At 52.4% G+C, this 24,060-nt stretch overlaps 2 protein-coding genes and 4 non-coding genes across 7 annotated transcripts; all 6 read right to left on the bottom strand.

The window, feature by feature from the left end:
• Positions 1–438: 438 nt before the first annotated feature.
• Positions 439–1,490, bottom strand: LOC148591892 (ras-related protein Rab-39B-like). The gene is made up of 2 exons (XM_088536596.1): positions 1,255–1,490; positions 439–847 (listed from the first exon to the last, which is right to left on the bottom strand). Exons 1-2 carry the CDS (start codon positions 1,467–1,469, stop codon positions 439–441), a joined length of 624 nt encoding a protein of 207 aa, XP_088392722.1. The 5' UTR covers positions 1,470–1,490.
• Positions 1,491–2,942: 1,452 nt separating this feature from the next.
• LOC148591891 (small nucleolar RNA SNORD99) lies at positions 2,943–3,015 on the bottom strand. The gene has a single exon (XR_015914000.1). It is a non-coding gene; the product is annotated as a small nucleolar RNA SNORD99 (small nucleolar RNA).
• Positions 3,016–3,880: 865 nt separating this feature from the next.
• Positions 3,881–4,016, bottom strand: LOC148591890 (small nucleolar RNA SNORA61). The gene has a single exon (XR_015914003.1). It is a non-coding gene; the product is annotated as a small nucleolar RNA SNORA61 (small nucleolar RNA).
• Positions 4,017–4,216: 200 nt separating this feature from the next.
• Positions 4,217–4,346, bottom strand: LOC148591889 (small nucleolar RNA SNORA44). Its single transcript, XR_015914002.1, has one exon. It is a non-coding gene; the product is annotated as a small nucleolar RNA SNORA44 (small nucleolar RNA).
• A 297-nt stretch (positions 4,347–4,643) lies between these two features.
• Positions 4,644–4,786, bottom strand: LOC148591888 (small nucleolar RNA SNORA16B/SNORA16A family). Its single transcript, XR_015914001.1, has one exon. It is a non-coding gene; the product is annotated as a small nucleolar RNA SNORA16B/SNORA16A family (small nucleolar RNA).
• Positions 4,787–10,092: 5,306 nt separating this feature from the next.
• TRNAU1AP (tRNA selenocysteine 1 associated protein 1) lies at positions 10,093–22,583 on the bottom strand. 2 transcript variants are annotated; one of them, XM_088536600.1, is made up of 10 exons: positions 22,492–22,583; positions 20,952–21,028; positions 20,742–20,839; positions 19,869–19,968; positions 17,204–17,256; positions 15,588–15,719; positions 13,007–13,126; positions 11,427–11,589; positions 10,867–10,900; positions 10,093–10,247 (listed from the first exon to the last, which is right to left on the bottom strand). In XM_088536600.1, exons 3-10 carry the CDS (start codon positions 20,825–20,827, stop codon positions 10,111–10,113), a joined length of 825 nt encoding a protein of 274 aa, XP_088392726.1. In that variant the 5' UTR covers positions 20,828–20,839; positions 20,952–21,028; positions 22,492–22,583; the 3' UTR covers positions 10,093–10,110. The 2 variants fall into 2 exon arrangements, with proteins under 2 accessions (XP_088392726.1, XP_088392725.1); XM_088536599.1 differs by lacking the exon at positions 20,952–21,028 and having other exon boundaries at positions 22,492–22,577.
• Positions 22,584–24,060: the final 1,477 nt, after the last annotated feature.

Below are 24,060 nucleotides of genomic sequence, written 5' to 3'. Positions count from 1 at the left end.
CAAGCGGGTGAGAAGGGGCGACGTTGCTGGGAGCTGCGTGGGGAGGAGGCGCGGGCGGCTCCGTGCCCGGGGGAGTTAATGGGGGCAGCGGGCGCCCGCTCCTCCACCCTGTCTGCTCGGGGCTCTCAGATCCCCGGGGCTGCCACAGCCAGTGAGACACCGCGGAAGCGGTTTAGGAACCCGCGCGGCCTCTCCTTCCCCGAGGAGCCAGGAGCGGCGCTGCCGCATGGAGCGGTGGGGCTGGGCGCGGGGGGCACCTCCTGGCACGGCCGCAGGGCCCCGCGGGCCCCCTTGCAGCGGGGGAGCTCCCAAGCGCCCGTCCCGACGGCCGCGACGCCCCTTCCCTGCCGCTGCCGCCCCAGGAAGACGCGGGCCGGGCACGGTGAGCGCAGGCTCTTTAATGCGGCGCCGCTGTCGCTCCCCGCGCCCCCGGCCGCGCTAGCACGCGCAGCGCTTGGGCGGCTGCTCCTCCGCGGGCGGCGGCAGCGGGAGGCTGCCCTTGACGCCGGCCCCGGCGGCGCCCGGCCGCGCCGCGCGCAGCGCCTCGAGGATGGCGAGCGCCAGCATGCGGAAGGCCGACGCCACGTTGCTGGCGTCCTTGGCCGACGTCTCCACGTAGGACGTGCCCAGCGCGGCCGCCAGCCGCTCGGCCTCGGCGCGGGCCACGCGCCGCTCGCCCGCCAGGTCGCTCTTGTGCCCCACGAGCAGGAAGACGAGGCGGGCCGGCCGCACGGTGTCCGTGACGTCGCGGTGCCAGTGCCGCACGCTCTCGAAGGACGCGCGGTTGGTGATGTCGAAGAGCAGCATCGCGCCGGCCGCGTTGCGGTAATAGGAGCGAGTCACCGACCTGGGCAGCCGTGGGGGTAGAGGCCGGTGAGCAGCGCACGGCGGGGGCTCCCAGGGGACCGGCGCTGTCCCTGGGGTGGTGGCGGCTGCAGGTGGCTCGGGTCTGCTGGCAGCCCCAGGCGGGAGGCGGCTCCACTCGGCTCCCATGAGGACACCCCAGGTCCCATGGGCACATCCCGGGTCCCCCCCCCAATCCAGCACAGACCCAAGGAGGGTGGTTAGGGTCCTGCAGCCCCTCCAGGAGGAGGGCTGAGACTGAGGGTGCTGGGCTCACATGGAGGAGGAGGATCACGGCTCTGGATGCCCCTCGGGTTGGGATCCCACTACCCACCCCTAACTCGCGTGGAGCCCTCGGAGCAGCCGCCCCGACACCCCGTCTCCGCCCGCTGCCGTGGGCTCCGGACCCACCTGAAACGCTCCTGCCCGGCCGTGTCCCAGAACTGCAGCTTGACGCGGAGCCCCGGCTGGAGCTGCACGTGGCGCACGTAGAAATCCACCCCCACCGTCTGGTCGGGGGCCTCCAGGAAGACGCCCTGCGTGTAGCGCCGCAGCAGCGAGGACTTGCCCACCGTGGAGTCCCCCAGCATGATCACACGGAACTGGTAGTGCCAGGCGGCCTCCATGGGCCCGGCCGGCGCCGCGCGTCCCGGCACGCCGGGGCGGTGCTGCCGCGGGCGCTGGGCGCAGCAGGGCGCCGCGCGGCGGCATCTCGCGGGCACAGCCTTGATTCGGGGCGGGAACCCGTCGGGTTTGTTAAATAGATGCGGTTTTTTTGTTGCTGTTTTTTTTTTTTTTTTTCTATATTTGAGGGTCGAGGCTGAGTTTGCACCTGTCTCCCCCTGGGTGGCAGATGGGCTTTGGAGCAGCCTCGTCCAGCATGGGTGAGGAAGAGCCCCGGAGCGAAACGAATCCCTCCAGCTTGGTCACCCCTATCCGTGTCCCGGCTGCTCATCCCACCCACACCGGCAGCGCTCGGGGCTCCCGCTGAGCCCAGCACTGGCCATGTCTCCCAGGGCAGCGCCGACGTCTCTGCCATGGCTGCGGCCAGCGGGGTGGCCGCCTCGTCGCGCTCATGGCCACCAGCACAAAGGGCACGTGGCCAGGAGCCGCCTCGCGGTGCTGCACAGGGACGTCCTTGGAGGAGGTGCCCTTGGTGACAGTGAAGACACGGGGGAACATGGCCACGCTCTGCTGGGACCAGGCAACGGAGCTGCCCCTTGGAGCCTCTTTCATCCTCCATGTTCCCCAGATGGAGCCTGATGCCATCAGGGAGGAAAAGCCCCAGGCCCCCACGGCCACCCTGTCCCTCTGCAAGCACCGCTGTCCCCTCGCCTGTGGCCCCTGCATGTCCCCACACTGCAGGACGCGACATCTCCCTCCTCTCCTCGCCCATGCAGGAAAGTGATTCCCAAGCCTTCCGCTCTCCCAGGAAGCAAAGGGGGAAGACACAGCTGCTCCCAGTCTCCTGTAGATGCAGCTGCTCTCACAGCCTCCCTCTTTCCATCCCTGGTTCGTTTTCCCCTCGCCCCGCCGGCTTTGCCAGGCCGCTCCCATCTCCCTCCCCACACCAGCCCTAGCTCTGCACATCACCCACGTAACAAGTTTGTCAGTCCCTGGGGGCAGCCTTGAGCCACGAGCAACCGGCTCCACCCCGTGGGGAACCAGCCCAAGTGGCAGCTCCAGCCCAGCCCAACTGCTCCCGTTAATGAGGGCAAAGCCAGGGCTCATCCCAACAAAGACCACGACAGAGGGGCCGCAGCCAGTGTCAAGCGCTTTATTCATCCTCCGAACATTTTAAGTGCAGCCTCTTCCCCGAGCTCCACAACAGGGGCGCTGCTTCCGCGCTGCTGCTGCAGAACCGCAGGAGAAGGGCTCGGGGGCCCTGGAGCACCAGGGCCTGCCCGTGGCCTCCCCTAGGAACTGGTTACCCAGGAGCTGCTCATCTCAGCTCCACCTTCCCGTTCGACCTGAAAGGAAAAAGGAGAGTCTGAATGAAGAGCAGTTTGACTTGAACGGCGCCCATTTTCACCCACACTAAGGGGTAATTCCCTGGCATTCCCACTCCCAGGGATTCTCCCTGATTTCAGATTTCTGCTGCCTGGCCTCAGCCCCATATCCGCAGGATTCATCCAGCAGTCTCCAAGGAAAGAGGTGTCATCACTGACCAGGCTGGCTGTGCTGTGACTCCTCCCACCAACCAGGGGATACCAGGCAGCCCAGCTACAAACCCTACTAGGGACCTTCATCATTCCCACCCGGAGAGCCCTGTCCCACTGCAAATTCCAGCTAAGGATCAGCCAGTGGCTGCTTAGGAAAGTGCTGAACAGGAGCTCCTGACACCGCTCCTTGTGCTCAGGGACAGCCAAGATGCCACCCACCAAGACAAGGAACCAACCTCAGGGCTCTTTCCAGGGGCACTCACAGTTTGAGCCGCAGTTTTCCCACGTGCAATCCGGGCCTTTTGGAGCATCAACTTGATTCTCTCCACAGAAGCAGGGGATCAATGTCTTGAGCTCTCAGCCTTCTCCACTAAGCAAGTGGCTCCTGAAAGAGAAATCACACACAGTCACTCCAGGTGACCTGAAGGAGCAATCGATGTAACAAAACTCACAAGAGGATGGTTTTCGTTTTGTACAATTCATCTCGTTTTAGCAAAATTGCCAAGCCACACACCATCCTTGTTTCCTCCCCATTCCCCCTTTCTTAAAAGCTGCGGGCACGCAGCAGTTCTAATCCCAACCCTTCGTTCCTCCCTCCCAGCTAATCTATGCGTTAAACCTGCTTTGCCTTCTTGCTCCTGGTCTCTGAATAAAACCCACTCGCTAGGATCTTGGTGAGCCCCCGGACTTACACACTGATCAATATTGTTATTTTTCCCTTGGGTACATGCACATTTCTCATTATTTTTTTCAGTCTCCACCTGCACACTTCCATTGCCAAGCCACAGTTCCCAAACGCACTCGGCTCCTTCCCAGCTAGCAGGTTTTCCCTCCCGCTCCAGCCTCCTCAAAGCCGCACGCTCAGACCTAACGCGCCGTGTCTGCAACCTGGCCCTCCTCAGAGCACGGCCGCACGAGCAGAGAGGCCCGGGCCAGGCTGCGTTTTGCTCTTCCTCCTTTTTCGACCACGAGATCGGTATTCAGATCTGATGGGAAAGGGATCTGGAGGGGAAAGCGCCTCTGCTCCGGCAAGCGCCTCCGTTCTCACCTTGCAGGCGGCATCGCAGCACTAGGCAAGCACCTCACAGTCAAGCAAACCTGCAACATGTCACAGCAACACGGTCACAACAGCCTGCACGGACACATCCCCAGCACCCCCCTGCACAAACCAGCGCTCTAAAGGGCCAACACAGTAATTTATGTCCCTGCAAACATATAGGAGGGGCGAGTGACAGTGACGGGCAGAAGCGGCCCGGCAGTCAAAGACCCTCCGGTTGCTCTCGCGTGTTGTTGGAGAGCGGGGGCTGCTTCGGGAGCCGCCGCTCTTGGATGAACACGCGGGCTGAGCCCGCCGCACTGGGGCTGCCCGGGGAGCAGGGCAGCTGCAGGGCTGTTTGTTGGCGTGGAGGGAGATCCGACCCCCAGCTATGCCCTGGGCTAACGACGCTGGGGACAGGGGGGACAAACGAGGCGCCTCCATCGCAGCGCTCACCTGCTGTGGCCCTGGCTGGTCGGGATCGCCGTCCTCGCCGACAGGAGCCCGGGCGGCTTCACCGCGATGCAGCTGCTTCCAGAGAGAAGAACGTTTTAGACACGGGTAGGGGGACGGGACAGCGGCGCGGCCGCCCCTTCCCAGCGCCGTGTCTTTTCCCGGGATGTTGCCAGGCAGTTACGGCAGCACAAACTGCGCGGCGACCGTCAGGGAAAACCGCTCGCTCTCGGCTCCTCTTTGACTGCGCCAGCTACGCGGCGGAGCGGGCGCAGCTTCGACAGGGCCTCCCCCGCCAACCGCCCCCGCCGCCCCCTCGCGGCCCATCGGGGCCTCCCGAAAGCGCCGCCGCCCGCCCGCGGGGCCGCCCGGGCAGCGATGCGGCGGGGCCGGGCGGCGGCGGGACCCCCGGGCTCGGCGGATGGCGGCGGATTCCCCGCGCCGCCGTTACCCACCCGCGCCGCCGCCGCCATCACGAGCAGAGGGCGAGGCTACCCGCCCGCCGCCTCTTTATAGCCCGGCAGCGCGGGCGCTGATTGGCTCCCGTGGAGGCGCCCTCCCGCAGAGCCTTCTGGGAGTTGTAGTTCGCCGCCCCCAGCCACGGGATCGGAGTGATCCCAATCCCAAAGACACCCCCCACGCGCCACCCTCCCCTGCAGCAGGAAGAGCTGGGATCTCCCTCCAAAGCACCCCAGGTTTTCCCTGGTTGTTCCCCTCTTTAGTTGTTCCCCCATCACAGCAGGAGACCCTGCCCTGCCCTCCCTGCCCGAACAATATCTCTGTCATACCCCAGTCTAATTAATTAGGGGAGAGCAGTTAAAAGGAGAGCACCTGCTGGCCAATGGGAAGGGGCTCCTGAAGCAGATACCAACGCTGAAGCCGTGGCCACAAGGAGAAGTGAGGATGAAATCCTGGATCTGAGACTCAAGCACAAATGTCTGCTTCCTGCCCTGGAGAAGGGGCCAAAGGAGAAAACAACAGTTAACTTTAACCTGTGCCAAGCAATACCAGCAAGTCTTGGGTGCTCCTGCTTAGGAATCCCCCTCTCATCTGGTTATTCCACCACAAAGTTGCCAGATCACCTATGAAGAAAAACCTGGCGCTCATTTAAAGCAGCAACAAGTCTGAAAACGAGTCTCAAATCTTGCATGACCAACCTCTTCTAAAAACAGTCCTTGGCAAACGTGGCGGGGACGGCTCGTCCGCCTGCTGCGTGAGCTCTGCAGCTGCCGCGCCATTCCTGTGCCATTCCCAGATGGACTAATTCTCCCTGGCATGGTACCACCGTCAGAGTGAGCACAGAAACCTCCCCGCCAGACCCCAGAGCATCACAGGACCTGTGAGCTTATTGCAGCAAAAGAGGAAAAAGAAAAAAAAAGATTCTGAAGACCTTGATAACACCAAGCGTTTGGGAAGAGAATCTTCTAAGTGATAAATGGGGAAACCCCACAATGACAATCCTGAAAACCAAAGCTCATCCCAGCGCCAATGAGGGAGAGCCCCAGAGCTCCGTAAGGAAGCAAGGAAAACCCCGCAGTGCGTGTGCGGTGCGTGAGCAGAGCGCAGCCTCGCAGCCAGGCTCCCGCACGGCAAGGCAGGACGCAGAGCGCTGCCGGCGCCCGATCCCGGCCCAGGACAGGGGGGAGGAGGCAGCGGCTCTGACGGTGGCACCACAGGGAAGCGCTCGATAAAACCGATTTGTGAAGAGAAAGAAACAAAAAGGCAACACCCTGAGCCGCCGCCTCCGCTGATCCCCACGGCTCCCGACGCCGATGCTCCTGGCGTCGTTTTCGCCGCCTTATCTACCAGGAGAAGCCTCCTGTTAGCGGAGCAAAGCTGAGAATGTGCTACCACAAAACCCTTCCTACCAAATCTCATTGCTCTTGTGAAAACCATTTTGTCTGAGAAGAGCTGCTAAGGCAGAAAAGCATAGCAGCCTGGAAGCAGACGGAGCTACCTTCCAAAGAGAAGTCTGGGGCCAGAAAAAAGGTAAAGGAAGTTTGTCAGGGTGACTTTTCCTGAACTAACTTTATTGCTTTTTTTTGTCAGTGTAGCTGTTGCATTTGCAGTTCACATCCTATGCTGTTGTAGAATTAGCTCCACGTCAAAGCAAATCCCAAGTTAAACGCAGAAACTGGAGCATCCAGTAGGCTGTAACAAGATGTTTTGGAGATAGCAAGCCTGGAAGTTAAAAGTTCCTCTCAAATCTTGTTTAGCAGAAGCTGAGGATTAACAAGCTGCTAATGAGAAACTGAGTATGCAGAATCAGAACAAAACATCTCGGTTCCTCAAAAGGGCTTCAGAGGAAAACCCAAAGGCTCCAAGCAGAGCTTGGAGCGTGCGGGGTGGCATCTAGGGAGGCTCCAAACTTATCTGGTCCAAGTGTGGGAGACGAGAGAAACTCCCTGTACAGGGGCACGAAGAACATCACTGCAGGCCCCCATCACAGCCCTTACCTCCCACACGGGGCTGCACTGCTCCAGCCCATTTTTTGTTTTCAAAAACGTGTTTTTCCAATTCCTTCCTTAGCCCACTGGCAGTTTTCAGAGTTTTTCCCAGGCCACTACTCACCCAAACCAACAAACTGTTAATTAAACAGAGATTAATGGCAACAGGGCACCACACAGTCTTGCAGACTAGTTTGGAAATCGCCACGTAATGCCTACTTATTTTCAACCCCATCGCTGGCTAATCATTTTCAGTCTCTATAGCTCAAATTGCAATCTGAGAGTCCATGCAATTCAAACACAATAATCTAAATTGAATCATCACATCACAGTCAAGGATAATAGTGAGACTCTTTAAGATGTTTTGTAATCACTAGCAAGCGTTGCATGCTGAGAGGCAGAGCACTTCATAATCTAAATTACAGATTTTGATGCAGTTTTCCAAGCAGCACGTAATTGTGATATCATCTGCCCTGAAATTTCTTGCCTTTAGCCTGTAAAGATAAAAGTATTATTTACCTTACTACATAGAGTCCTCGGCTTTCATCTTGCATTACACTAAATGCTAATTAATCAGGGCTTTCCTGTAGCCATCCAAGAGAAACAAAATCCCACACTTGGTTTAACTTGGCTTCCAACACACAAAACCTACCGATCCAGGTGAGTGGATGTTTTGCAGCTCCACATAAAAGGCTCCTCTGTAGTCCAGGTGCTGCAATAGTGGCCAGGAGCTGAAAATGAACATTAAGACGAATAAACAAGTAATACAAAAAAAAAAAAATGCCAAGAGATGAACAACAGAACCTTGGCTCAGATTCTAAGAAAGCGGCCTCAAAAGGTGGTAAAGATGGCTGGAAATTGACCTCTACAGAGTGATGTTGAGGAGGAAGCTTCTTCTCTCACTAAGCTTGGTAGGGTGGAACCTTTTTTCACTCCCTGATTTTTTTTGGGGGGGTGGAAGGAAGGTATGTGACCCCGTTTCCCTCCAAAATAACTCGCCATGTGACCAACAGCTTTGGGGAAACGCGTTTCTTCTCCCAGTGCCCGGAGCTGTCCTTACCCTGCATCCGCGGCGCTGCTGCAGGGAGCTGCTGTCTCTTCCTCGCCATCGTCACCGGCCTCGCGGGCTAACGGGAACGCGGCCCGGCGCCTCCGGCAGCTCCTCTCCTGCAAGCAAATGCACGGGTTACATGGGGCTCCTGGATGCCAGCACCAGCACGTCCCCTGTGCCAGCCTCTGCGCCGGCACCCTGCGCGCGTGGGCATCGACCGGGCCGCAGGGCTGCCCGGGCTCCCAGAGCAGCTGCGTTCCTGAAGGTAAAACAGCCCCAGGGCACCTCCTCTGAGGGCTGTGCTACAAGCTAAATTGGGAGGGTTAGGGAAACGCATGTGAAAGAAAGGAGGATGAAGGGTTTACTGCTCTGCACGCTGCAGCAGCGCGACAGGACGAGCTATAGAGCCTTGAGCAAGAGAACAGGAGAAAAAGTTCACACCAGCTCCAAAGCAAAGCTCTGCTGAGCAGGTGCTTGTGAAGCAGCAGGGCATCGTTTCAGTGCTCAGCACCCCTGCCCAGCCGCGTGAGAGGCCAAACCCGTGCCCTCTGCCAGCTCTCTGCTGCCTTGGAGGCGCCGCCGGCCCCGGCAGCGAACGCTCCCGCGCTGAGAGCCAGAGTCACCGGGGCCCAGGGTGCTGCTCAGGGCGCCAGCAAGGCCCGAAGAGCGGCCGGAGGGAACCGTCCCCGCCGGCGACACCGCAGGAGCCGCATTTATCCTGCCGCTCGCCCAGCCCTGGGCTAAGCCCGCGCGGAGATCACCGTTGCCTTCACACTCCCAGCACATTTATCACCGCAGCTGATAACAAAGAGCACGGACTGACAAACAGATCGTAATTACGGACACAAACAAAGGCATACAGAAGTAGGCTTTATGAAAGTATTCCAACTTTGTGGCAAATCTCTGCATCAACATGGGCAGGGAGGCAACTAAATGCTCTGCAGCAGCAATTTCAGTTACCAGACTATTTCTTGGATAGACATTTATTACAGGTAGTTTTGTCTGCTCCTATTTCTCAAAGAGTTTAAGGCACAAAAGCCTGAAAAGGGCTTATAACATGTACATAAGTGCTATTATTTTTGCTGTCACTTTTAATGCAACATAATATTAGCTTAAATATATTGCTTGTCCGTCCAGCTTATACAACATCCAGTAGAAAACCGCTTTTCAGATTCGCAACAATTTGTTGCACAATATATTGATTAGATTGCTCTGACCCGTTTTTTTTTTTTTTTCTGCAAAATCTTCATTTTCACCATATTCACTCTGACAAGACAGTGGAAGACACTGTGAAATCTTGGTATCTTAATGAGACCATCAAGAATTGCCCACAACGGAAAGGTAAGATATACAGAATCATATTCAGACAAGGTTGCTGGTAAAAGTGTTTTAAACTGCTTAACCAATGGGGAAATATTTCCTCATCCACAGATGGGAGGCACACCAGCCTGTGCTAGAGACCACCATGCAGAAGGCATTGGTCTTTTGTAGATTTATAACACTTTCTTGTCTCCAAAGTGCTTTTCCAGTAGATTGCTTAAAAACACCAAGCTATAAACTTGCCAGCTCAAGATCACAGCTTAGATTAAGCCAACACAAGCTTTTATCTACATGATTCCCATGCTCAAGTTACAGCAACCTTACCCGGTCACTAGAAAGCTTGAGACATTTTAGTGGTATCTGACATTGACTTTTAAAAAATCACATTTACGAGAGTTGGATCAAATGGCTGAAGCCAGTTAAATGGGCAGGAAAACAGAGAGATGGGCAGGAACCAAAATGCAAAGGGTAACTTTGCTCAAAAGACCAACTTTTTTATTGTACGTTGGAGTAGAGTCTTTCCCCTGTGCCATCTTGCTGAAAGTCTATAAATTACAATTCCCAAGGAGTATTAAGAGTTCGTTCAAGACAAAAGGAATAAAACTGCTGCAGTTCTAACTTCCACCACGAATCGGTTACCATGATGCTCCTCCGACACCCGTCGCGGCCAGGAAGCGCCCCGGTCCTCCTGCGCTCCGAGGAGCAGGGCTGGGTGGAAGGGGCCGCCGCGGGCAGCGCGGGGCCAGGCCAGCGGCCGCCCCGGCGGGCTCGTCACCAGGCAGGGCCGCAGCAGCGGGGCTACAACACGGCCGGGATCTCTGAGGAAACGCTGTCCAGGGGCTGCCAGTGACACTCCATGAGCGCGTCGTAGAGCTCTTCGCTCTGCTCCATAAACTGCTTGTTTGCTTCGTGGATGTCCAACTGGGGCGTCGGGTCTAGAGGGAAGATGAGGGACAAATGGGGCGCGGGTCAAATGAGCTTCAGGAAAACCGAATCCCCCCAAACGCGTGGGTTTTCCTAAGACAAAAGCGGAGCCCGGGGCCTGGCAGCAACAGCCACGGAGCACATTGTGCCACTACCGGCCCACACTCTGCAAAATCAACTTGTTTCCTTCACCAAACCACGCGCAGGATTTAAAGCTCCCCTAATAACCCCCATGATCTGAAGATTAGGTTATCAGATTAGCGCAATCACAGAATTCTTGGGTTTTGTAGCAGAAAAAAAAAGGGAGAAAAAGAAAAAAGAAAAAGGAGAATAGCTGGAGTGCTCCACAGGATTAAAATCTGTATTTTCAGAGCTAAGGACATATGAATACAAGCCCCCAGATCCTCTAATGCTCGTGAAGCAGTTAGCTTCAGGTTGAGCAAGGCTTAGACCAGCCCCAGCAAGTGCCCAGTTCGGATGCAGTGTGATACTGCCCTGCATTTTTTTTCCGGCCTTAGATTTATTTAAAGATAAACACATATTTTGTATCGAATTTAAGGGTCAATTTGAGAACAGCTCTAATCGGTGCAAGGGAATTGACAAATGCAGTAAGTAGTTGGAGAAAACTACCTTCCAATGCATCCTCACCAACTTCTTCATACGGCTGCAAGACAAAAAATAACCCCTTAGGACTACAGACACTTGTCTTTCCCCAGAGCATCACCCGCTGAGGACTCCTGTCACTCTGCCTTCTGCATCTCGTGATGGCAAGAGCAGCCCTCACACTGAACCCGGAGCGCCGCTGCCCACACTCCAAGGGGGAGATCCCACCCAGCTGCCAACAGAGGCACATCTTGATATTCCTGTGGGGCAGGAGGCAGTGACTGCTCTGCCCTACGCTCGGGATCAGGAGCCTCCCTGGCAGGCAGGTTCATTGCCCAGCTACCTGCATGGAGAGGATCCCTCTGCCCGGAGGCCTCTCACCCACCCCGGCCCTGCAACAGCCCATGGAAAAGGCAACAAAACAGGCCAGGGGCTGCAGAGCAGCTTTGCTTCCTCAGCAAGCAGCTACATTAAAACCTCACAACTCGAAAAATAAGATATCACAGAATATGCCGAGCACCTTTTACACCCCGTTTTGTGTTTCTGTGCAAATAGGCCTGAGGTGGGAGCACTCGGTGCTGTCCTACCTGCATTGTGCTCTGCGTGTATCCGTACTGGGGATAACTGTAGCTGTAACTGCCCGTGTTGTGGTCATAGCCCCACTGGGCATAGTAATTGTGATATTGTTGGTAATACTGGTTATAATTATAGTTGTACATCTGATTGTACTCCACTGGTTTCATACGATTACTTCAAAAAATAAAACAAGAGTAGGTTACACATACTGCAGAACACTTACAAAAAAGCAGTGAAATGAAATAGCTTAAGGTTCTATATGGCACATAAACAAGGCTTATTCCAACATGCAAATTTCAGTCTTCAAAATAACTGTTTATTGCTGCTGTTCTTAACATTTGCATAATTTGCAGAAAGAAAGAGGTGCTTTAATTTTAAACCCTTTCCCTGTATTCACTTTCCTCGTCATTAATAAAACTTATTTCACTCTTTAGGAGCAATATAGGATCATTTTCTGGCTTTGGGTAGGAAAGAGTTAGGCAGTACGAGCCTCAATTAAGAAAATCCTGAACCAGTGATCCGGCTTCTAGGGCCTTTTCTTCCTTCTGATAATTAAGATGAAGAAAGTATTCTGCAGCCTCCCGAGACAAGGTGCTGAGTTTTGCTTTATGTGAAGAGATAGACTTAGAGCCTTGTAAAAGAATGGGGGGTTACTAATAATGGGCAAAATCTCCTCCCTTTTGCCATTACTATACAGCAGCCTAGGCAACAAGTTGTCATCCCCATTTGCACAGAACTGGATAACCTTCAGTGCACATAATTTACAGGGCTTCTGAGGCCAAAAGCAACAAATCAAAAATAAAAAAAAAGATTTTAAATCGTCTGTAAGTTGGTGAAATTCTCATTCATTGACATAGAGCGGCAGCATTCCCAAAGGATTAGGAATCCCACCTGATTATCTAGATTTGAAATGAGGTGACAAATATCGCTTGAAAATGAAAATATTTCATACACAAAGCTATACCTAATGATGAAATTAAAGAGAAGCAGGAAGAGAGGCACATCAGTCTGCTCCCCACAATACACCCCCTCTTCCTGCTTTTCTCTCCCTTAACCTCCCCCCGCACCTTCTGAGGTCACTGAAATTCTAAATATTATTAAATAGGGAGTAATTTCTATTATTCGTATTACCCTAGTGCTACGAGCCCCAAGTCACACCAGGATCTCATTGTATCAGGTTCTGAACAAACACAGAAAAAAAAGTTAATCCCTGCCCCAAAAGATTTATATTTAGTAGACATTGTAATAGTATTAGCAAGGTAATTGAGGTTGCTATCCAAAAGTCAATAAGCAGATTTAGACAATTCCAATTTAATGCAAAGGCACATACACTTCAAAAGTAATCTTATTTCAATACAGTGTGTGTACAGCTGTGTGCATTTACCATTGTGCATAACTAAAACAATGTAAAACGGTCTTGATTTAAAGTTATCAATTTTTGATTCCTCCGCATTCTGATACTGTGGCTATTCCATTATATTCGTGGGTGTTCCCTCACTCTGTGATGGAAACATCCAGGATACGCATCCAAACCACAACAAGATACTTAGAAACACGTGGGATTTGAACACCTGGCTGCTCTTATACTCACGCTTTCGGTATAGCCACACTCAAGCGCACGGGTTTGGCGCCCAAGCCCACGGCTCCTTGACACTCCGTCAGGGCTCGTTTCTGTTCCAGTTCATCCGTGAATTTCACGAACCCGTAACCTCTGCAGAGATCCAGAACCATTTTATCAAACAAACACCAAAGCCATGCCATCTTTTTATTTCCAAATATTTACAGTGAAACTTATTTTGAAAATGCTCTACCACAAATGAAACATTTTCAGGCATGTCCAAGCTTTTACTGGAGTTTAAATGATTCCCTGATGGAGTGACATTATTTCATTGGAATAATGTAGGTCTACATGTCAGTCTTACTTCTCAAGGGCTTCAGAAATGCAAAATAGATCTTGTGCCAGTGGGTTCCAGGGAACTCTTAGGTGAGCTGGCACAAGACAGGTCGAAACATGCTGAAAGAGGTTGAAACAAAACTTCAATCTCTACTGGGAGGATAAGCTAAATAGTTGCAAGTCAGCACAGGGTTGAAAAGAGAGGGGCCATCATTTATACCTAGAACTGTCCCCCTGCGAAAAGAAACGCTGCTTTTCTGCAGATCACCTGAGAAAAACTTGCCAAACAAATCCTTTTCTCAACAGGAGGATATTCCAGCAGGCTTTCTGTCACACCTAACACGTGCAGCTTTCCCAGCAGCGACCCTGGAAACTGCTCCCGCTTGCTGGGACAGCAGCACCTGCACTGCAGTGCCACAAGCCCTGCACAGCTTGGGGATCCTTCCCAGCAGTGCCAGCAGCGGCGCGTGTTATCCAGCAGTTAACGTTGCTTCCCCCATCCCCAAAGGTCCTTTGCGTGGGATTTTGGTGCTGCAGTGAGTCAGAGCATCCAAGAGAGCAGTGCCAGGATCCCGGGATGGGATGGGCTGCCTCCCGCAGCAGAAAGATCAAAGGCTGAGGTGTGGGAGGGAAAAAGGAATCCGCACGGCGAGGGAATACGGGATGGAAAGGGCTTGTCTACGCGGGGAAGCGAGGGAGCCGAGAGCGAGGGTGTAAATTGACAGCATATTATCTATTCTGTGGGAACTCTTCAGCACAGAGACGCTCTTTGGGAACTGGAATCACCCAGGACCGGAGGAGGTCCATGAGCAGAGCAGCTGCTGCCCTTGAAATGTAACGCGCTGCACGGCAAGCTAGTCGAGTCTGTATTTATGTATGTATATATAAAATATATACTGATATAGATTATATATTCCAGCTATATGCAAGCCCAAATCAAAATTCAGATTTGTCTATATGTGAACTATATATAAACTGGAGCAACTAAGCAAGAACCAAACTCTGCATGGCTGGACACTGTTATGGCAGTTTAACTTGCCTCTGCAAGAGCACAGTGACAAATTAAACCAATGCCAGCCAACTTGTAGATCAGCTTTACGTTTCTGCACGCAGGATTACAGCAGCTTCCAAGCCTGGGAGTACCACAGCATGAGGCACCAGCCTCATGGGCCTAGGCAGAAGGGGCTGGTGGAGCCCTTCTGGAGCCACCACCTGAGCCATGCGGCCCTTCGAGCAGGGCTTTGCTAGACACGTCCACGAGCACCAGCACAGACACCTGCAGTTGCTTCTGCTCTGAGTAACTGCACAAGCCACAAAAACATCCCTGCAACATGTCTTGGCCTCGCCAGAGAAGACACTTGTGCCCGTGCCAGCAAGAGGATTGGAAGTCCCTGTCCCCTCCCTGCATTCGGAGCCACCAGATTGCTTTCTCCCTAGCTGTGTGTTTAGGCCCTGTCCCCACGGCTCACGCGATGGCCCAGCCTCGTCACCCACCAGCCGGCGCTGAAGCAGCTCCATGAAAACAGGCACTGCTGGGCTCCAGCCTGAGCAGACAGGGCCATGGGGAGGATGAGACTTAGCGAAAGCAGGGAGATCTGCAGCCGTATTTTCAGTCTTAGCACAACGCAGGCATTAAATCGGAATACTGTGCTTCACTGAAAGCATGTTTTGTTTTGAAAACCAGGATGCTGACCCACTGGTCCTTCTCCAGAGAAAAGGCAGTTTCATTTTCTGTTATTGTGCTTAGAAAATGTTTTGCCATCAAGACGACTAGCTTTTAATATCTGTTTTTGGTGAGCTATTTCCAGTGGATGAAAAAGACAGCTAGTAAACACTTGACAGCAAATCACAGCTTTGTTTGCACTACTCTGAAACCAAAAGTAATAAAACTTTGACAGGGTAATATACTCGATAGCCTAAAGATTGTAAAAGCACAGCACTATCTGGAAGTGCAGAGATCCAGCGTTTCTAAATTACTTAAGACACTTTCCACCATTTTCACCAGTCCTGAAGCCATCAAGACCATAAATCTGTCAGGGAAGCAACAGAATGCTACAGTAACTACTGAAACCCCCAAATAATGTGTATCTAGGAAGGTTGCATTTAGAGGCCACAGGTTCCACAAAACGGTAAGCTGAGAAAAATACTTTTCCCCTGCTGCATTACATGGTCCTTTGAAAGGGATAAAATCTCACATTTGTAACAGATGCTTTATTTGCCCTCAAACAACGTTGCTGCAGGTGGGATGAAAGAAAGGAAGGCATAAAAGATGACTTACTTGGATACTCCTGCCTGGTCCAAAACAACTTTTCCACCTCTACATGATGGATAAACTTTAACAAAAAATTCATATAACATGCCATCATCCACATCAGGAGTCAGGTCTCCCACAAAAAGGGAATATTCTGGACTAAAGAAATCAAAAGAAAACTTCTTAAGCATAATCACAGAGAAAGTGTGCTGAGTGACAGCTAACATTTACCCCAAACGTTTGACTTCAGATAGCAGTAACACTAAAGGATCATTTAATGGATACTTTAAAGCACCTCCAGTTAAATTGCTTAGGTTACTGAAATGAAGGTAATTTTTGTTTTCTGTTTTCATTGCTTTTCCTATTAGTTCAAGCAGCCATACCAATCTGTTTGATATTGCTTTTTATTTAAAGATATTTCTTTTTTTTTTCTTACAGGATACTGAACATGGCACCGTACCTGTATTTCAAATGTTGCAAGAAATATTTCTCAAATTAAATTAGTTGAATTGATTTTAAAAATATATTTCTCTTAGGCAAAGTTTAATAGCGCTATATTTAGAAATAAATGTGAAACTTAAATACTTTGACAGCATCTCCATATGTGGAATGCTCTGAATTTACAAAGAAGCATTGTCTGCTGTCTGGTATCTCATTTATAGATTTGGTCTCTGCAATATAGTTATCTTAGAAGATATTATAAGAATTAGATACTCCGATGCTAGAAATTTTGAATATCTTAAAACACACTCCTGCCTCAAATCTGCTGTGCCACATAAAAAACAAAGCATAAGAGTGACAGAAGGTCTAAATTCTTCTCCCAGCTCCACCACAGCTCATGGGGAAATGGGAAGGGTTTGGTTACCATCACAGGGCACAGCTTGCTGAAAGAATGAGCTACCAGGAAACCAAAACCCTCCACTGTCCTTCACATTGGCCTGTCTGTCATGCCTTGACTCTAATCTAAAAAGCAGTCTTCTGTTTTTTGAAAAAGTTTCACAAAAGAATCACCTAAAATAGAAGGGTAATTGTTGAGATATGACTAACCCTGCTCTAACAAATTGCAGGGCTTGTTGCCTCCAGCCTCCTCGTGTTATTACTGAACTGTGCAAGCGTTTTGGGGCAGGGTTAGGAGAGGCATTCGCACCACCCAGGCGCTCCATTTAGCCACTGTCTCCTCACGCACCTTTCACTGTCAGGAGCAAAACCTGGGCATTTCCAGAGGCCGATCAGAGCACCCCCCTGTGCTGCCTGCCGTGTGCTCCAGCCAGGAAAGGTGCGTGGGGTGAACCCACGGGGCCAAACACACCCATGGTGTCACCCAGTATCATGGCTGGATGCATCTCCACGAGCTCAGGAAGGGCTAAAAAGATCTACAGCAACACAAGCACCTACACCGTGCTCCACGGCAATTTACCTGATGTGTTTTCTTAAATCTGGGATTATTTGGCACTGCTAGACAAACTGGCACATGCTGGAGCTGCGTGTGTCTCCTAAAAGCTCTCCTGTCTCAATGTGCTGGCTGCAGGGCTCATCCAGCCGTGACGCACTTGTGGGTTTGCACATTTGGAATACTCTTGGCAAGGCAGTTGATAAACAGACATTAAACAGGCAAAACTAATATGTCAATATTAAGCGTTTACCTGTTATCAGGCTGTTTTCCATACGTTGCATAATTCAATTTAAATCGCTTTGCCTGAAACAAGGCAAAAATGAATCCATATATTCAAACAGTCTCATGTGAATCTAAGCAGTTAGGAAAAAAAATATACTGAGCTTATTTAACACAAATATCTTAATATTTACAGATGTCCAATGCTGTCAGGCCAGGCAGTAAAGTAAACAAGGACATTTTTATCGGTTGTATCTTCAGTAGAGCTACAACAATGAAAAGTAGCTCAGAACCTGCACCAAAAGGTTTGGACTCTACTTCAACAGTCTATAAAGCCAGGGAGACAGGTGAATCTTAAGAGCATCAAAGTTCTACACTTTTAAGAAGTGAGGTTCTAATCAGTAATACTAAATGACTTCTCCGAATTTTAAAGTCTTTAAATGAATGGTAGAACACGCACTTGGACACTTGTGATTTACAAGAGCACTGAATACTTTGTGCTGGATGACACACTCATCTGGTCACATCCTCAAAAATGAAGTTTGTGTCTCTCAGTGGGACTTTCGGCATAATTAGGATCTCAAATTAGTATTCCCAGAAGACTAACTTTCCTGTCGCTTGACACTGGTGCCTCCCTAAACTTTGCACCTCATTTTTCACAAGCTGCCCAAGAGCCCAGACTTGTGCTACTGGCACTAGCTCCTGTCTAAGTCTGCTCGGGACCAAAGCAGCAACTCATCTCTGCATCAAAATCCCGAGGTTCTCAATCCCACAGGTATTTCATAACACACAGTGCCCCAAGCAGCCTCCCTGCCAAGCTCTGTTTTCTTCTAAAACATGACAGAGGAGGAAGAAAAGGGTTACTCCCTTTTACAAGAACACCCTCCTCAGCATTCAGCCTGGAAGCCCTGGAAGCTTCAGCCCGTGGAAGCCCTGAACTGGATTCCCTGCTCAGTTTGGAGTTCTCCAAACTCACACTTCTCCCTCTTCCCCTAGGCTGTCCAAAGCAAACCTTCCTCTGTGTTACGTAGTGACAAAGCACTGAAGAATTCAAGAGAAATTAGGCCAAAGAAAGCAAGACCACAGCGAGTCCATAACCTAGAGATGGGGAATTTCCTTACTACAGTGGATGAGAAGACTTTCCTCCCTCAGTGACAGCACAAATAATTCTTGGGAAACAAAGCCTTAAGTCTAGACTATAACCATGCTCCTTGCATGCCTGCATTCAGTGCTTTGCAACCATTTACAAACTTAGTCGCCTAACACAAGTTTCTGGATTCAGCTTTGAAGCACACACATCTTTTACTGGATCTGGGTTTTTTTCACTGCAATATTTTGAATTTAAAATCAGTGAGAGAACAGCATTTCTGCTCATATGAGTGCTGGGACTACTTTTACAGCTACTGCTGTAAAAGAGAGTCAGTAACATCACCACAACTCTGTCCTCCCTCTTGCTGATTCAGTATTCAAAAATAAAGAGTGAGCCATATCCAGTTTTCTGCAAGCAAGAGAGAAGTATCTGAACGTAAGGGATGACCCGGACAACGTCCTGCTGAGTGCACTAGTTCATGGTGGCTCCATGCATCATGTAGAACAGCTCTTTACACAATCTAGAATTTTGAATTCAGCTGTGGATAAAGGCAGCTATTCCCCCAAACTAACTGCAGTGAATACAGCATCCCTGCTGCTCTCTCTCCTGCGTGACTACAGAAGGCACCTAAGGAGGGCAGTTTCTCTTAACAGTGGTCTCTGACTTGCAGTATAAGGTCATATTAAACTGAAAGGTGAAGCAAATGCCCCCACGCCTCTTATCTGCCCCTCTGGGGGGCATGGAGGATGCCACCCTGGTGGGAAAGGTGACTGCACAGCTCACGGAGCAACCCCGAGCCCCTGTTTCCAGCCCAGGGTATTAAGCACCCCAAAAGCAGGGGTCTTTTCCCTCACATGTCCCACTATCCCCAAGGTCATTCTGGCCCCACTCAGTCACCCCATCCACTGCAGTCAATGTGCACAATGCACAGCCGTGTCAGCTGTCCCAGTTTAATCTGCTACACATTCAAATCAACACCCTAAAATTAGCCTCTATGACTATCCCTTCTTTTATTCCCATGTGTTTTTTAGGTATTTAAGAGCATCTCTCATGTACTGGCAGTTGCACAATGGGCTGCTTCCACTCTAAGTGGGCTTGAATAACTTGTTTGCTAAGGACTAAGAATAATCCAAAGCTTCAGGTCAAGCTTCTCTTGAAAATCCAAGTCACTCAAAGCCCAGTAGGAACTTACATCAGGTTCATCTTGTACTTATATCCTCACATACAATCCATAATCAATTAATATGGAACTAGCAATGAAGCAAGATGGACTGTAATGGGTATATTCAAGCCATTTTTTTCCTTGTTTTTGTCTCATTTCTCATCATTTCCACTTCGGTAAAAGCAGAAAGATTCAGAAATACTTTACATCTGTATCTGGATTTCATCTGTACATTCACATTGAAATTAATACTTTTTTAACAATTAACAATACTCTGAGGAAAATCATTAATAGTTTCGTGCCCATTAACTTAACTCTAAGGAAAACAAGAATTTCAGTTTGCTACCTAGTCAACTTGGTTTTAATCATTATGCAAAATATGGACTTCACTTTATCTACCCCTTCCCAATTTGGTTTCTTTAGAGGGTGATCTGATGGACTTACCGGTGTAGCACCAGGAAGAGGCTTTCCGTTGATTTTGTGTAAACATTTTTCTGCAGTAGCTAGATCTGCAAATTCTACAAAGCAATAGCCTGCTGGAATTCTGAACACAGACAAGGGAGGAGAGAGAAGGATTTCAGATTTAAAACACATTTGAGAACAACTATTCCATTTTTAGATAAATGTTAGGAAATTTTCTACAGTAGCGACATTTACAACAAATTATTTTTCAAAGTATAAACATCAGCTTATAAAAAGAAGCTAGCAGAGTAATCTTTGATCTCCACTGAAGTGATAACCCCTACTTACCAATAAGTTATGTCAACATAAGAACACAGAAGATACTTCTGCTCACAAATACATTAATTCTCCATTTCATTAAACAGACATTTTCCCACCCAAATTTTAAAAGTTGAAAGTTGCAACTACAGCACTTTTAGGAACAGGAAACTACTTTACGCTGCATATAGTCACTCACTTTATTCCCAATGAACTCAAAAGACATGGCTCTTGTTAAGTTAGACACTCCAGCTCCGCCAACATCGCGCGGCTGCACAAGGCAACCATTAACAGCGACTCGTCCCTGGAGCCCTCTCTCCAGGACGTGTCATTCCCAGGTGGATCGTATGCCATACACATGCCAGTCGGGAGCACTGCAGGATGAGGGCCAAACCGTGGAGAGGGAGAGGTTGAAGAGCCAGCAACTGTCCTTTCCATTGCTATCATCAATATACCTATATTGTTGGCAGCAATGATGAAAAGCTCAAAAAGAAAATCATTCTAATACAGACAGGAGCATAACGACGGGCAAAAGGAACAACCCAAATGCAAGGCCACACTGGTTAGAATGAGCTCAGAACAAACTTAAACAGTTACCCTGTCAACCTGTTTCGAATGATTTTTACACTCAGTACAAGCTCTCCCATGGTAGCAAAGGCTCTCGAAACAAAGTTTTCATCCATATATGGCTCCAGCTACAAAAGCAAAAAAAAAAAAGTTAGACTTGGGCAACTACAAAAAGGAGAATATATGTGTCAATGTCACCCTAAGCAGTTAAAACATTATTGAGAAGGATTTTACCCTTACACTTCAAAAAGAAGACTCATTTAAGAGGGTCGATGCCACTCAAAACCAGCAGGCATGCATGAACCAGGCTCAACAGTCTGCAAAGTGGAACCCAAGAGACAGCATGAATTTCAGAGAACAGGGAGCTTTCACAGAAGGACAAAAGCCACTCAGAGACAAACAGCACCGAACTGAGCGCCACTACACGGAGCAGGGGCGAGAGCCGGCGAGCTCGTCCCGCGCCCGCCAGCGGGGCCCGGGGCCAGCGCCGGGGACGGGCGAGGGGGCTCAGCAGGGCTCAGCCCGGGGCGGCGCGGGAAGGGGGCGCCTGTCACCACGACCCACAGTCCGTCAGCGGGCAGTCGAGCGCGTCGTGGTGCCCGGTGTGCCCGGTGGAGGGGACACCGCGCGCAGCAGGGCACGTGGAGCGCAGGGCAGCACGCTGTGGTTCCTGGGCTGAAAAGTGGACTAAAGCGCTGCAACTTGGACCAAAGTGATAATGAAGTCACCGAGGGAAAAAGGAGGCAATAAAAAGCAAAGGGTGGCACGAACTGAAATTAAGCTCAGTTGCAATGCACGGAGCGATGGGCAGCACTGTGTCTACGTGGTCGGCAAAGCAAGGCTGGGTGGCCGTGTTTGCAAGTGAGAAAAGGGACGAACGAGGGGTAGGGAGCAGGTGAAGAGGTGTGCGGGAAACAGGAACAGCTCCACGCGCGTGTATATGTACATGTGTGTGACCGGCAGCAGGTAGGAGAGATGCCCTGTGATAACCGACAGCCCCCAGTGTGTCAGAGGATGTAGAGCAGCAGCACATATATTCATCTGAGCTCAGGTGACCGTTTTGCACAAGTAAGTGCAAAAGGCGCGAGTGTAGAACAGAAACGCTCCTGCCTTTGGCGATGTGCAACGGGCAGCAGGTGGCCCTGCTCTGTGCAGATGTGTCACGCGCAGGGTGGCCCCCGAGGCCGTGGGTGGTCCTGTGCTCCGCGTGCGGCCGCGGAGGGCAGAGAGCCCGGTGCGAGCGTGCAGGCAGCAGGGGATGCTCCGGGGAGCGTCGCTGCACGGGCATCCCTGGGCTGGCAGCGAAAGAGCCTGGCGCACGCGGCCGTGCCCCGGGTGCTGCGGGGTGCATGGGTGCCTCCTGTGAGTGCACCCATGGGCGGGAGGCTCCTGCACGGGGACCTGAGTGCGAGCCTGGGGTGCAGGTGCCGCTGGCTGCGGCCGGGGGCGCGGGCGGCAGCGAGGCCCTCGGCCGGGTGAGCGTGTCCGCCCGCAGCGGCAGCCGCGGAGCCGCCCGCGAAGCGCCAGGGCGCCCGTGCCAGCACCTGTCACCCGGCGCGGGGCGGCGGAGGGTGTCGCGACGTGTGTGAGAGGGTGTCAGGCGGCGGGTGAGGGTGTCTGTGCGGGTGTCAGGCGGTGCGCGCGGGTGCCTGTCAGTCAGTCTGTCAGTCCGTCCGTCCGTCAGGGAGCGCCCCCCGCCGCACCGCCCTCCCGCCCCGCCGGCCAGGCCGCCCCGCCGCCGCCTCACAAAGCCCCGCGCCGCTCCCGGCCGGACACTCACGTCCCCCATCCACAGGCTGGCGGCCATGCTGCTCCCCGCGGCGGGCTCAGCGGGGCCGCGGCTTCGCCTCCCGCCTCGGCCCCGCCGCTGCCGCCGCCTCGCGCTCCGCCGCGGCCGCCGCGCTCCCCCCGCCGCCTCCTCCGCGGCGCCCGGCCGGGCGCAGAGAGCGGCGCCCCCGCCGCCGGCGGGGCCCGGGCCGCCGCAGCGCGCCCTGCCGGCGGGAGGAGCGAGCGGCGCGGAGGGGAGCGGAGCGGGGGAGCCCGCGGGGGGACGAGATGGAGGAGGAGGGGAGAGGGGGGACAAGATGGAGGAGGGGGACAAGGGGGACAAGATGGAGGCGGGGCATGAGAGGGGGACAAGATGGAGGCGGGGCCGTGGGGGGTTGTGGGGACCGCGAGAGGGGACACCAAGAGCCGGGATTGAAGCTCCAGGAGGAGCGTGGAGACCCCAGGGATGGGGCGGCAGGAGTGGGGATGGAAGCCCAGGCGAGGAGGAAGGGTTGGGGAGGAGGCAAGGGGTGAAGGGCAGGGAGGCCGGGGGCACTTCAGATGTGAGGAGAGAAATGAAACAAACCCCAGATTTCCTGAGTGAAAAAGTCGGTTTCTTGTCTGAGACGGCGGTTTTGGAGGCTCTGTAGGCCCCTGCGCCCTGTGGGACTGGCTTAAAAATTCAGGAGGCTTTTAAATGAAGACCTGTATAAACGTATTTATATAATTCTCAGAGCGGTACACAGGACTCTGCTGTACTGGGTGTTGCATGGAAATAGTGGAAACTTGTTGCACATCCCCAACATTTGCCATGACGGAGCCATAATCTCTGCTCCATCCTGCTCAGGAGCAGCCGGGCAGCCTCCCCATCCCCACTGCGTCCACGCGTGGGTCGGGCACGGTGTCATTCTGCCTCTTGCCCGTTTTCTTCTGCCGGGTTCGTGACAGCGAAGGTGACAGTTCCAGGCGCCAGCGGAGCAGAGGGGGCGTCCCCGAGGCCACCTCAGGCGTCAGGGCTCCCGCAAACCGCTGCGGCCTCGGCGTTGCCCAAGGCGGCGGGGGCTGCGCCGTGAAGCCGCGCCGTTCGTGGCGGGGCCGGGCCGAACCGGGCCGCGGTGCCGCTGCTCTGCCGCTCGCTGCCCGTGAGGGGGCAGCAGGAGGCCGCGCGGCGGGGCCGCGGGTTCCGCGCCCCGCGCAGCCCCGGGGCTCGGGGGAGCGGATCCCCCTGCGAAGCGCTGGGTGACTGTTCCCTCCAGCCTTGCCCCAGAGCGTCCTCGTTCCAGGGAGTATGTGAAACCAGGAATAGGGAAAAACTTAATCTCGATGGCTTTCCCTGCAGATGAGATGTCTAATGAAAATCGACCCTTGCTACATTTTTGCAGGAGACTGTGCAAATCCTTAATCTTCAAACCGAGAAGGAATGGGATCTGTCCTCCTCCTGCAGTCTGACCAGCATCAAGTGCTCCACGATATCTGCTCCTCAGAAAGCGTGAGTGATGTAAGACTCGTGAGATTAAAAACATGTTTACACTTTGATTTGTTTGCTTTCCAGTTTTGGAGCCTCCAAGCCACCCTCAGGTCA

The sequence above is a fragment of the Tinamus guttatus genome, unplaced genomic scaffold (genome assembly GCF_059628265.1).
Source record: "Tinamus guttatus ecotype Peru unplaced genomic scaffold, ASM5962826v1 Tinamus_guttatus_pri_ptg000678l, whole genome shotgun sequence".
Taxonomy (NCBI): Eukaryota; Metazoa; Chordata; class Aves; order Tinamiformes; family Tinamidae; genus Tinamus; species Tinamus guttatus.
This window is presented reverse-complemented; position numbering and strand designations above follow the sequence as displayed.